The sequence below is a fragment of the Rhea americana genome, unplaced genomic scaffold, assembly GCF_003343005.1.
Source record: "Rhea americana isolate MKP2758 unplaced genomic scaffold, rheAme1 scaffold_13, whole genome shotgun sequence".
Lineage (NCBI taxonomy): Eukaryota > Metazoa > Chordata > Aves > Rheiformes > Rheidae > Rhea > Rhea americana.
In genome coordinates this window covers 2,276,634-2,291,413 of record NW_028185372.1, presented here as the reverse complement: position 1 = coordinate 2,291,413, position 14,780 = coordinate 2,276,634, and the positions used below count along the sequence as shown (strand labels likewise).

Here is a 14,780-nt window from a genome sequence, read left to right as displayed (position 1 = left end):
CATGCAACCAATTGCTTTCATTTCAAATCACACGTCAAAAGCTCAGTGTCAGTGATCACAGATTCAAAGTAACATTAAAATTATCAACACCTCTTGAATACATTTCTAAAAAGAGAGATTAGAGGAAGCAGGTGTCTGGCAAGATTCTTGCAGCATCTAGAACTGGTTCTCTTAATTGGCATTCACTAATCTCCACTTCAAGAGGACAAAATGCTAGCATTAGCAGTAACAGAGTATTTCAGTTTTGTGCTTTATCAACCAAAAGAGAAGTAGATCTAACACTGTAACATACAGGTAAATAAATCAAAAAGTTCCTCTTGCACTTTTTCAGCCTTTGCAATGCCATCTAAAAAAGTATGCCTTCAAAATGGATTCTCAGAGAACCAAATGAAATAGCAGCAATTTACAATGCTGTTAAACTGACTATAAACAGGGATTTTGTGGACAATACACTGAATAAAGGAGAAAAAGACACTTAGTCTTGGCCATTTATACAAGTCCTACAAATCCTTTAGTGCAAGACCTCCTAAAATATTGATGTTGTTGGCATGCCATACGAATTCTTCTCACTCAGCTTCTACTCACATTTCTAAAATCACTGTTTAACAAAGTATATATCTATACACGATGAATCACAAAAATCAGGTAACAGTCACATGATCATAGAGGATCAGTTAAGAAGGGACCTCAGGAAATTTCTAGTCCAAACTCCTGCTCAAAGCAGAGTGAGCTAGGAGATCAGAACAGGTTATACAGGTTTTATTCAGTCTGACCTTGAAAACCTCCAAGCATGGAGACTGCATAGATTCTCTAGGCAACCTTTTCCAATGCTCGACTGTCCTGATGGTGAAAGAGTTTTTCCTTATATCCAGTCAGAACACCTCTTGCTTCAATTTATGTCTGGTGTCTCTTGCCCTCCCTCTATAAACCACTCTGAAGAGCCTGACTCTTGATAATCTCCTCGAAGGTATGGAAGGCTGCTCTGAGGTTCCCCTACAAAGCCTTCTCAAGACTGAACAAGCCAAGTTCCCTCACCTTCTTTGTAATCTCTCCCATTTCTTGCTCTCCCTCTCCACCTAAACTGACCATCCAAAAAGATTTAATTTTATTCCAGTGCTAAACAGAAGAAAGGATTGTTGCCTTTTTTTTTCTCCCCAAACTATTGCTATGTAAGTGCATAAGCACTGAAATACTAAATTACCAGGACTATTTCCAAACCTCTATTTTGCTACAGCTCACACATCTCAGTCATTGTTTCTTAGGGATAAAATTATAACCAGCAGTATGCATTCTAGATTTTAGCATAAAGAATTATTTTGAGCAGATTTTTCTGTTCCTGTTTACCTGGCTGATAATATGCCCTATTCCTTCTCTCCAACTAAGGTTTTTAGGCTTCCTTTATACTAGATGTATTGTGCTCACTGAATTAATTTTAATTTCATGTACTTGAAATTTCATGATTACAGTTAACACAAGTGCTGCATGTTAAAACACTTCTGAGCTAATTAAGCGTTCAATACTCGTAATGCTGCCTTTAAACCATTTGTTATATGGAGCAACTGAAACCATTCTTACAGTACAATTTAATTCTCATACTGGAAAGGATTTACAATCCTTCTGTCCTCCATGAATTTGAACTTTGTTTTGAAGTATCATTAGTCAGTTTTTGAATCTTCAAAAACTTCTGAACCAGGGCTCAAAATAATTTTGTAACTGAAATCTACTGACATACTCTCAAGTCCTATAAGAATATAGGAGTCAAGAAAACTAAGTAAATATCTCTTTAAAAAAATCTGTCTTTTATAATTGGGAAAAAATACATTGGTATACATTGATATATARAACTGCTAGACTACCTTTAGGGGTTCCATCACTTCCAGCTGGAGAGCAGACTGACTGTGGTGACCTCAAGGAAAAGGACGCAGCATTCCTTATGGAAGGATCACCATCCTAAAATGGCAATGATAAAAATCAGTATTATGAACAGGAATACTTTATAAAATAAGCCCGCAATTAGTACACACATTGATAGGATGGAGCAGACCAAAAATATTATTAGTTTAAAAAAATATATCAGATGACAAACACTATAAAAATATTTATCTAAATTAGAATCTGCAATTTTAATACTGCTATATACACAATATTCCAGAGTGCAGTTGGCCCTGATAAGAATCTATAACCAGAACGTTCACACAGAAATAAATTTATGTAAATATCTTTTAAAGTATTTTCAGCTGACAACGAAATTCCATTTAGAAGTTTGTTACAAGAATGTCTAGTAAAGAGCTGATAAACAGAAGTATGAACCCTACACAATATCAACTGAAAAAAATAAGCATAGAAAGTAGTTTTTAAAACAAACTCACCATTTCTTCCACTTAACTTACCCTTAAGCTTATCTAGAATGCCATCTTATTTTTACAGTTATAACCAAACTAACTTTGTACTTATACTCTTCACTATACTCACATCGGGAGTGAACAAAATCTGTAACTCTCCTATTGCGCTGGCTGAGATGGATAAATTAAAAGTTGAAATCCCTCAAGTTGTGTTATACACAAAATCTCCACAGTCGGATAGGAAACAACTTGATGGCTGTTTGCAGTACTTCCCCCAACAGAGCAAAAATTCTACTGTATTTTCAGTTTTGCATAGAACGACCTGCTTCAAAGGAATCTGTAATTTATGGCAACCATCATCATACCAGAATATCGATTACAATGTAAGGAGGTTCATGCTCAATCTTTAGTTGTAAGATATTGTGGAAAAAGAGTCAAAATGATATACATAAACCACTCTTCAATTTCCCCTTTTGATGTTCTGCATGTTTTTTCTTGGTTTAATAGAGCCCTCTGCTGGTCAAGAGCATACTTATTCACAGTCAGTAACCTGACCAGTTTTAAGTTTTATAGAACAGTATTTCCCATTTTTAGTTTTTTTTTTTTTTTTTTTTTTTTAAGAAAAAACAGTGTCTAGGTTAAAACAAATGTTTTCAAAAAGAACAAACAACTCATATTTATAAAAAGGCAATTTCTGTAAGTACAGACAAATCACAAGTCTATCCTTATAAAGAGTAAAGTTGTAAGAGTGAAGCTATAATTACATGAAGTCTCCAAAGAAGCTCTAGCTTATTTAAYGTTTCCTATTTAATTCTGAATCTTGGTTACTCCACTAGCTAATATTCTAATGTACCTTTCACTGAGCTATCTGCACACACAGTTCTTATAAATGTTTTCGTTGTTTTCAGTCTGAATGTTCATCCGTCCCACAATTTTTTTGTTTTTATTTTTTAAAAAATCTTTTGGGGCAATTTCAATCAAATAAAGARAATGTTAGAAGAATCAAGTTTAATAAGCTTTCTACATGTTTCTATAAAAATCAGGATCAGGGTGTGAGAAAGCTAGATTGGTGTTTCAAGGGTGAGGCAGCCTGCAGAGACGGGCAACGACGCATTCCCTTTGGCAATGGCCAAATGGGCTCTCAGGTGAGAAAACCACACGTGAAGAAATTAAACATCCAGATGCAAYGCAACAGAGAGCGCTGTATCGCCTTAAACTTACATTCATATCATCCTAAGTTGAAGTGAATTCACTTCCACGCGTATGATTTATTAGTTTATTACGTTAAAACTACTTGATTTTTGTCAAACTTGCTTTATCTTTGAATCATAATAACCTCCTTCACACATACACAAAATCCCAAATATTGAAAGAATTCAGCCGAGTAATTTTTTTAGCAAGTAGCATACAGGTTTTGTTATGATGGAGGCGACACTACAGCCACGGCCGCCAAGGGCAAAGGCAGAAGCGCTACCTTTCACTAGGATACCTAGAGCTGACCGGGCAGAGAACCTGTCAGGTCCGCACGCCGCTGCTAGCGCACGCGCGACTTACGGCAAATGCACGTTTACTGTTTCCTAGTTCAGAGCCAAATCAAATGCCAAAATGTAAGCCAAAACAAACTGAGGCACGCTCTCATACATCTTTCAAAAAAACCGAAAAAAATGAAAAAAAAGAGAGTCTTCAATTCAGTGTACGTGGACTGTACCTTCAAGTGTGTATTTACTGATTTTATAAAAATCTTATGTTGCAAATAAACAACATCCTCTAACTATTCACAACTTTGTCAACTTTGGTTTTAAGTAATAAAACCCTGAAATTAAGTACTATAGAACAATTAAAGCAAATTTTATGATTTAATAAACCTCATTTATAACCACATCTATGCCAAATGTTACACAATTAAAATGAAGTATAAAAAGTACAATTATGATAAAATATAATTACATGAATACGTCCATTAAGAAAATGCATAAAKGGATAAAAAAGTAAGTTGTAAAGATGAGCATTTTGGAAAAGACAACTAAAATTTCCAGAAACTGTTTGCTTTACTTATATTTATCAGACACCTGTTCTTAAGTCACACGAAGCTTATTATGCTCTATCTCTCTATTTCATATATCTGAAAATTTAAATACAAAATGGACCAAATATATTTTTTACTACTTTTTATCTTAGTATTTCTCCAATTACATTAATGATAGCATGTTTTGTGTTTGCATAGTCTGTTGGTTTTGAATGAGTTTCATTTGTAAATTCTCATGAACGAGAAAGTTGTTGCATTGTTTGGATCACAAAATTTGTGATTTTTTTTTTAATATTCTTTCTTTAAACATTGAAATAAATTATCCTAATATTAAGTTCTCCAAAAATCTTAAACCAAGATTCTCTTGATAGTGTGCCTTTAACATAGTTGGAGGATGTATGTGTGTTTAATGCCAAAAGCAGCTTCCTATTTTCAAGGATTTGCACCACTGAAGCAGAGACTGACAGAAACATCTCACAATTCTGTAGTATAAGATTCTTTCATAATAAAAAAGTTTTATTTGAAATATTACTGCTTAGTTAACCTTTTTTTTTTTAAACAGGACTTAGATTCATTAAAAACAAGATTAATAGAACTGATGACACTCTCAGATCTATTGTATTAACTCTGATAAGGGATTTAAGGAGCCTAATGTTAATAAGTGGATTTGTTGACTGCAACTGTTATTTAGTTGCACACGAGTTACCCCCTGCAAGCTAAAGAAAACACTTTAAAGAAAGAAAGAAAAAAAAAGAAACAAAGTTTTGCTCAAAAAGTGTTGTAGACATCGCTATGATCACATTATTCAAAGAGCCTAGCGTCAAAAAACAAAACTGAAACTCAAAGGCTCTCCACTTAAAAGCTGTCAAGAGACTGGGTGGCAAACTTGTAAGGAAGAATTTCAACAAGCTTCTTCCACAGGATGAGATGCTTATTAAGAAGAAAAATGATCACTAGTTTAGGAAAAGACTTTGGAGAAGTTTGGAGTATCATTTTTTTTCCTTTAGAAATTGGCACTCTAGAGTTTGGCAAGAATTTCTCCTATGTTAACCGAAGTTACTGACACATGAGGAAATCTCTTAAGGAGAAATCAGGCCATAAAGCACATAATAGTACAGGAAGAAGAAAGGTCCATAGGAACTCTTGCCTTTGACAAAACCAAACTACTGTCCAACAGGTTATTCAGGTATTTCAAGTCCAATTGAGAATTACAAGGATCCTCAGTGAGACAAGTTAACTAATGCCTGTTTAGATTCTAGTATTGTTCGCGTTAACATACTACTACAGTAATTGTAGCAACACTCTATTGTTTCTTAAAATAAACTTATATAGGAGTGAGATTATTCACTTTCCATAATTTCAACAGAATGGATGCTATAAATGGTTCCAAAAAAAAGACAGGCCACATAAGAAAAAAATTCACCTGCTAAGGTTAAAAGGTTCAGTGTACATGTGTGAAAATGAAATATACTTTCAGGATTTTTATGCATCAACAGCAATGTATTAAAATATCTGACTTTTATGATAGCTAAACACATATTTGCTTTATCATAATAAACCAATTTAGGCAACATACATCACTACTTAGTCTGTGCACCATCTGTAGGTAGTCTTCATTTGGGCCATGTCTAGAATTATCAGCATGATGATTAGCTGAATTGCCAGACAACTGACTTGAAACTTTATTTTCATGGAGGTTTCTCATCCCACCTGAGACAATGGGACTGGATACTGAAGCTGAAATAAGAAAAAAATAAATAATTATACTGATAGACACACATAAGCACGCACGAGCTACCTCTAAAAGGTCTTACAAAAAACAACTTAATAGCAGATATTAATGAAAGATGGCTGCAAGAGGTCTGTAATCTGAGCAAGAATCCAAATTACTAGATTGAATCTTTTTAACACAAACACTTTGAATTAAACCAGCTAAGACCTGAACTYTCAAGAGGATTCAAAAACTCAATTCCACATATAGGTTAGTCAAGCTTCTCTCCACAGGTACTGTAATTACAGCCAGTGTCACGTTCTTAGAGGTTATAGGAAACCTCTAAGGTTTTTTTTTCTTCTTCAAGATAATTTGTGTTGACTTATCTTGGTATAACAAACTTCTGATATATACATCTAAAAYGTAACATCAAATATAGAACAGGTATATATTTTCTAAAAACAGTAACTTTAAGAACATATTATTTAGAAGAATCCAACAAAAATTATACTTACCAAAAAAACATGTCTAAGGTTCCTAGATACTTTAACAATGTTTATGTTGTTCAAGATTGTTTCAAAAAAGGAGAAGAACAAAGAAATCCATTCATTCTGAAGGTTGTCTTCGCCGGTTACTGTGTACTTTGAGCATAATTCTGGCCAACTTAGAACTAGTCTGATCTACACTACAAAGGTTGGGTAAAGTTAAATGAGCTGTCAGCAGAATTGTCACTTGCTCTGGCAAAAATGAGTTCTTTACAACGAGTTCTGACAGCTATAGTTTGTTTTGATTTTTCTAGTTATGTGTAACTATGGGAAGTAAGTGTAAATAGAGGAGCAATGGCACATGAAGATGCGTTTTCTCTTATCCTCCTCCCTCCTCTCCTTTTTTTTTTTTTTTTTTTTTTAAGTATATACTGCCAATGGTAGAGTCAGCTAAGCAAAATTTAAACATACCAAAAAGTTCCCTATTACTTCAAAGTTTTGCATTAAGCACATGGCTACTCCAAGGAAATTAAAGAGCTGTAAAATGTGCACGTTAAGGTAAAGTTGCATGAGATAGGAAGAAAAAAACAAAAACAAAAAAGCGAACCAAACATCACAGACTTACCTTGCTGCATTTGAGGATGTGGTGTGTAACTGGGAGGATGTGAATATGGCATGTATCCTGCAGGGCTTTGAGGAGCATATGGACTAGGCACTGGACTGTTCTGTTGTGCCAAAAATCTGTTGCCAGAGCTTGTCTGTGGTGGCACAAACCGGCTAAAAATAAAATAAAAGTTTTTTAAAAAGTTGGAAAGGACAAGGTAGGCACATTTATTATTCTTTTGGGAATACTAAAACTCTGGAACATTATAAATTTTGGAAGAGGTGCAGTATTCCAAGGTAATCAAGAAACCCCCTCAAAAGCATTAATTTTCACAAATTATCTATATCTTCTCAAATTCAATTATTACTTAAGAGCCACAGTCTGAGTGCTGCATTAGCCAAAGTAAAAGAGAGAATAAAAAAAACACCCGTAAAACCTCCACCTGGTAAAAGGCAAGACTGGCACAAGTTATAAACATTTACTCAAATATGTGATTTCCAAAGTCATTCATAGTTTATTAAAAGCTTGAATGAAAATGGCAGCTAGGATTTCATTATCAAATGATGATTAGCTTGCTAGCATTAACAACGAGCCATTTACTGACAATGCAAATATTCCAGTCAGATTTCAAAGAACTTCAAAAATCTAACAGAACTACACTGCCAAGGTACAGGAAAGTGACAGGCAGTTAGATAGGATTTGACCCAGTCCCCTGAATACATTTTCTTTCATTGGCTTTATCTTGGCAGGATCCTGGAGAGAGGAAGCCATAAAAATAAAGCAGGGTTCTGACAATACTACATGTACACTATAATTTGAATTCTTTCTTGCATCAGTTTTCCAAAAAACAAATAAAGTAAGAAGTACTTCAAAAAGTTATTAATCAGATACAATACATGCTTTAGCAACTCCTGGTTCTAAATAACAACCCCATAGAAGGTAAATTTGCATTTAAAGAAATACTTAACACAAGGATTTTGCAAGGATTGAGAAGACATACCATGTTGTAATAATCAAAATCTATGAAACCTTCTTCAATATCATTTTTAGACAAAAACGCAAAAATACAAAAGCCCACAACAGCTCTAAAGCATTTGTCAAAACAATTGCATTAAGTAAAATGTGAAATAAAATTGTTCATTTTAATAATTTTTATCTAGTAACTGCAGATGGACTCTGTTAAAGATCAGTAACTAGGCTAGAACTGCACGCAAAACTCTTTCCCCGAGTCCAGAGTACTAGAGAAAGCCTGTTAAGAAAGGCCTAGATTATAGGTACTTGCCAGCTGCTGACACTCAAAGGCTGAAAGTGAACTAGACAGTTGAAAACRAAGCTGCAAGAAGACTGTATAACTTAAAGCAGTACTCCATGATTTAACAAGCCTTGCCCACCTTCCTGTCACACTGCTAGTCTTCCACATGCCAGAACACATGACCTCTTCTCTCCTGTCCTCCTGCCACCACTGTCAGCCTCTGCCTCAGGCAGAGAACAGCTGGAGGGGTGGCAGGAGGATTCCTTAAGCAGGAAAGTAAAAGTTTTATCAAAACGATGAGAGGGAAAGACAGTGAAGAATCATGACTAGCAACAAGAATACAGAGATTCMTTCACTGACAGGAAGATGTTTAGCAAGTGCTGTATTTGACTTGGTGAGCTTAAAAAACTCACTCTGCTGCCAGGCRAATGTGAGATTTGTCTTGACAATGATCATCTTACTCCCACTCACATACGTGCAACAAAAATTGATGGTCGCGGTTGAATCTGAAGTTCACTGCCCGCCCCACCAAACCCATTTAAAAAACAGTATTACCTGGAAGGGCTATGTGAGATAGTGGTTTGTTGGTAATTGGAAGATGCAGGACTACCACGCATGGAATTCTGAGAAAGATTAAACTGCGACATCATCATCCCTATTAGAAGAAGACAGCAGCATTACTTCATATGCATTCTCTTTTCAATCAATAAAGTCTCTCATTTCACATATGATTCATTTCACATACAATTTCTTCATAAAGGAAGAAATTATAAAGTTTACACACACATTAACATCTTCTACTGACAACTGTTAGAAAACATTAAAAGCAATCCATTTCATGCAAGATGCCTATTTTACACCATGACACATTCAAAAAAAGCATTATGTTCCTTAAAGATGTGATAATTTGCTATAAAKTTCAACAGCAGTTCCTTCCTTACTGTTCCAACCTGAAATGTGTTTGTAAAAACAAACGGTTTATAGCAAGACACTGTACATATTCCAGAAGCCAGAGCAGTGTGTACAGCAGTGCAYGCAATACTCTCTATGCCAAGTAAAAGATCTGGGAACCTCACAGCAAGTCAGAAGACCACAGAAAACTCTCTCATTTTTTGAGCGAGAACAGTGGTGCAAGATGCTCTTTCTCAGCTCCTCGCATGCCTTAGTGGTCCCTTCTTACTCAGGGACAAAAATCATTCAACTCTACCTCTGCTAGTAAGCAGTGTTACCTAGGAAGTTGCCATAACATTTTAAGTTGCAAAGCAGAATCAGTATTGCATCCTTAGACTAAAGCCATGATTTGGAGATTCAGGAACTGCACTACCTGTCAAGTCAAAGCCTCTAATCACTTGAAACTAACTTACATCTTCATTATGGATAATTTTTTAACTTTTACCTGGGTGATTTTAGTGACAGAATCAACATAACTATATCAGTGTCAGAGTTCATGAGCAAAACGCAACTCATGAAGCCACAGCAAGTGATCCACAGCCATGTGCAAAATCACATCACTGTTATAAGCATTTTAAACCAAAGGTTTGAGAGCAGGCTGAGAGTAGTCCACAATCCAGAGCGTTTGGGAGCCAATCCTTCAATTACTACAACTGATTTCAATTACTACAGCATTTACACAAGAAAATTTCGTTTCAGAAACCCTCCCTGTCACTCTCTTCTCTTCTGCCTTTCCCCCGAGAGAAGAGCTGGGCTAACGGCCCCAAAACRCGGCCGCCCTTCCCTCCCAGAGGTGAGGAGGGCCGTGTGCCGAGCACATCAACCCACGAACTAGCTGAGAACAGCAGTGAAGGTGTCCAGTTATGCGGAAGAAATTCAGGACTTTTATACTTCAACACAGAGATCATTTCAGGACCATGAACTACTGAATAACAGAAGGCAGATCCTTAGCTCCTGCAAGGCTTGTTTAAATGGGCACTGGTTGCCTTGCACAGAGGAAGGGAAGAAGAAACTTTGGTTTGCAGTACAAACCCCAGAGTTGCACTGCAAGTTGCCTGTGGGCATTTCCTATAGGGTCGTTTTTTAGTAGGGAAAGTTCCACGTGTGGCCATTTCACATTGGTTTGTATCTTACGGATATTCCACCAGACTATGGTATATTCACCAACTATTTTAAAATTTTTTGTCAAACTACTAACCCTTAAAGTCCACGTACAGAAAGCTGACAAAATGTGCCCACATTAAAGCTATACAGMTGCTGCAAAGACAGAGTTTCATTTCATACTTAAAGCAGCGATTGCATTTTTAGTATACATGAAAGACACATTCATCTATCTTATCCTCCCCAATTTACAACACTCTTCAAAACAYGGAGGAGTACTTGTTTGGTTTAAAAGAGTGACAGAAAATTTGCTTGCTTACGCAAATTAAGAAAACTAAAAATTACTCTGTGATAGCCAATTCTCTTGTCTCTTTCACCGTCGCTCTCTCTTATTTTTTATTTTATTTATTTTATTTTAGGTTTTTGGCTATCTGGATAACTTGAAAAGAATAGTCTCTCCAAAGTTTCCATACAGATAGAAGTCTGCCTGGTAACGATGTAATGATGAAGGAGAAAAAAGACGCCCCAAAAATTTAGTCTAAAATCAGTTTATCTGTGGCTATTAATACTAAAATATCTTACTTGTATTCATACATTTTTTTACACTGCTGTATCACTACAGAGCAGATTTACAGCTTCACTGTACATTTCCACACCTTAAATATTTTTAGATATTTCAGAATTTCTTTTAACTGCAATTTTCATTTTGAATGATGGTAATGCTCGGTTTTGAAAAATCATCATCCCAGTAATAACATTCCAATAATATTTTTCCCTAACACATACTCCCAATCTTGACTATGATTTTTTTTTTTAATGTTTGGAAAAAAGTAATACATTAATTCTATTTTAGCATTTCTAATAAATGTAAAAGAATGTGCTATGTAAAAACACAGTTCAAGAGCACAGACAATGCCTTGTATGGTTAAACCTCTTTTCAGCATCATGCCTATTGAAGCTGAGACAGCTGACCAACAGGCGATTTTTCAGGTAAACATATGCTCTTAATGAAAGTGCACGTCTGCAGTGTTTTTCCCCTCTGACAGGCAAAAATGCACATTATTTTAGACTTCTTTCTAAACAAATCCACTGAAAGGAAGAGACAAGCATCGAGGGGGTACACAGAAAAAGTTATTTTGAAAAGTAAAACTATCCAAAAGCTTATTTTTAAGTAACTTATTATAAAAAAGAAATCCAGTTCACTCATATGCTACAAGAATCAAGCCAGATGTAGTTACAAGACAACATTCAGAACTTCCTATGTGATCTGATGAAAAAGGTCCAAAACGAAATCAACATGTTGCCCTTTACGCAAAGTTAGGCCAGATGCTGCACGGCGATGCGATTCAGTCTGTTCAGACAGCCTGATAWTTGAAAATAGTCTGAGAAAATTCAACACAAAATATAGAAACACACTGTATTTCACTCCAAAATTAGTTTGGAAAGTATATGAAGAACTACAACAGTGGGACAGAGAATAATTAACTTTTGCTAGCAGACCAATGCCTGGGTAGCTGTAAGAAAGAGACAGATGGCATAAGAGCTGAGCATTGCCACTAGGATACCTGAGACCAAAAATGTCAGCTTTTTTCCTATTTTTTCTCTCTTTTTTTTTTGGGGGGGGGGGGAGGGGGGGGTGGTGATGAATTTTTTATAAGCGGTCAAAAACCCCCCCCCTCCAAAAGTCTACATACTATGTCTCTTTCTCAGATTATTAACATAAAAAAAAAAAAAATCCCCTGCTCTAAACTCAGCCTTGAACTAAGAATCAGTACAAACTTGGGGACTAATAGTACAGAATTCTGCTTGTGCTTTACCCTRTATTCACAAGAATTCAACACATAATGTTTAGCTTTCTGGAGTTGCTTCTGCTTCCTGACAGACTGTACTAAGCCAAGAATTTTATTTCACATTTAATATAATTCTTTAGCCWGATGGTCCTTCCAATCCTACATTAGGAAAGAAGGTTGGGAGAAACGAATTTGAGTTCACTTTGCCCATACGAATGCCAGAACTGACATTCAAGGGAGCATCATGCAGAGTCTCTTCCAAACTAAGCAGGGAGGTGGTCCACTTCCTTCACTGCTCCTTGTCAATTGGGGGCTTTACAGATGCTGGRGTTACAGCGTCCAGCACGGACTTCACTATGCATTTGACTCAACAGAAGGTGGAGAGATGATACCAGAAAGCATTTAGGCTTTCACCGCCATTTTTAGAAGTATATAACAAACCTTAAGGAAAAGCAAAAGAGATGAATTTGAAATGCTAGAAGACAGCGTCAGAAAACAGAAAGCGAATCAACGCCTCAACATGGCAGTATAGCCTCCTTGGGCCTTGGAGAGCTGAATGGGACATAGTAATGGATAAACTTACCACAATTTACCAGCAACTGGTAACTGGTAAAGACCCACCTATTTCCAGGTAAGAGTGTTAGCTATTTCAAGTGAAAATACAGTCACACTTTGCACAGCTTTTCCAAACATTCATTCCAGCACCTTCTTCCTCTCAAAATACTGTGTCTACAGATCTGCTCATCCTCTCTTCCCCCTTTTTCTCCAGTCTCTAAAATCATAGTTATGTTGAAGTCTTTGCAATTATTCAGGATTAAGGAAAACTATATTAAGCATTCAAGAAAGTTTTAAAAGTATGATCTCTTCTGGTTCTCTAAAATACTTTGTTAACCTAACATCAACTATTAAAGTTTCATATTGAATTATCATATATAACTCTTTAGTAATATTTTTCTTCTGAAGCACATTTGCTTAAAATACAGTTGATCGTATTTCATTAGGGATTACTTTTAACCTGTTGAATCAAGCTACAAAAGTCTCTCCCCTCAGTAAAATCCAGAAAATTAATCTCTCACTTATGCACTGGCCCAAATTATTTCATTCCACCAAACTGGTGCAAAATCTTGACTCACATGCATTTTCTTTGTGGGACCACTATACAAGCTGGCAGTACGGTCAGAACTCTTCACACAGCTGGAAAAATAATATTCTCTCTCTGCTTTTCATCAGACTAACTAAACACAGAATCTGCATTCAGCTTTCAGAGTTTAAATTTCAAAACAGATCAATAAAGTTCTAAATATTTAGCATTGCCCTTAAAAATCTTCATCCAAGAAAACATCCATACTCTGCAGAATAACACTATGTGCTCTGTCCTRAGCAATTTTTACTGAAATATCATACGGCTTTTTATTCACTCCAGTAGTATACCCACTACACCTCAAAGGAGCATTAGCTGTAGAAAAGTTAACTTCTGTAGGACTACACAAACTGTTGAGCAAAGTCATGGCTGAGAGGAGCTGTTAAGCATGGTACATTATTCAGTATGTTTCCTTGCCTCGGTACCACTAAGAACTACCACTATTACGATGTAGTACAATTGCACAGATTTGCAGCAAGATCAAGGCATATCTTTCCAACCTACAATTGTTTATTAAGACAAATACAGAAACTGACCCATAAAGAAATTCAAATAAAGTGATTGAAAAATGAAATCCAACCAATCCTTCTTCTACAAACCAAACACTGTCAGTGATATTAAACATTATCTTTACAAAGTACCCACCGGAGTTTATTTCCGTATTTACTCCAATAGAATCACCCTTAGAAGATATTAAGATATATGGCTTGACATCGTTATTAGATACAAGATAAGGCACAAATATCATGTATCTGCTCCATATATATATTTGTGGTTAAGTTCAGTCCCATAAATTTAAAGAACAATATAAAATGCAATCATTAAAACAAACAAAGAAAAGAAAGAAACAAACAAAAACCTTACCGCTTTGTACCCCGTATCTGTTTTGCATGCTTTTCTCCCTGAAAACATTAGGATTCCTTGCCAGGATAGCCTGCAGCAGGACCGGTATATCTCCCTCTGGATCATCGCTGCCAAGGTTATCTTTCAATTCTCTGGAATTGTGGAAGTAAACAAATAAATAGGCAACCGCATTTTCAAACTGTAAAAAGCTACAGGTCAAGTAAAAATGCCCTATTCACTATTAAGATATAGGAAAAAAAAAMCCCACAAGTTTGCAAAAGACTGTTCCCTGCCTCTGTTTTTCATTCTTCCCCTTGTCTTATGGCACGGAAGAAGAGGTATTTGTGCTAGCCTTCAAAATTATTTTCTATTAATAAGCCCCTACATATACACAGCTATCACTTTCGGACCATTACGAAGTTTCTTATATCTACTTTAGTATCTTGATCTTCTACACAAAAGCAGAATACTTTGGCATAATGACCAAGAATGACTCCTACTACTGTAGGAGTGAAATTAAGAAATAAGACATAC

At 35.8% G+C, this 14,780-nt stretch overlaps 1 protein-coding gene across 6 annotated transcripts in view; it reads right to left on the bottom strand.

Annotated features, from left to right (window-relative positions):
• NIPBL (NIPBL cohesin loading factor) overlaps positions 1-14,780 on the bottom strand; it is a 152,530-nt gene that overhangs the window by 73,938 nt on the left and 63,812 nt on the right. For all 6 annotated transcript variants that reach the window (XM_085326322.1, XM_085326325.1, XM_085326328.1 and 3 more), the window contains exons 4-8: positions 14,268-14,398; positions 8,976-9,075; positions 7,190-7,341; positions 5,945-6,105; positions 1,857-1,950 (exon numbers count right to left, since the gene is read on the bottom strand). In XM_085326322.1, the coding sequence (XP_085182448.1) occupies positions 1,857-1,950; positions 5,945-6,105; positions 7,190-7,341; positions 8,976-9,075; positions 14,268-14,398 (638 nt within the window). The remainder of the gene's footprint in view (positions 1-1,856; positions 1,951-5,944; positions 6,106-7,189; positions 7,342-8,975; positions 9,076-14,267; positions 14,399-14,780) is intronic.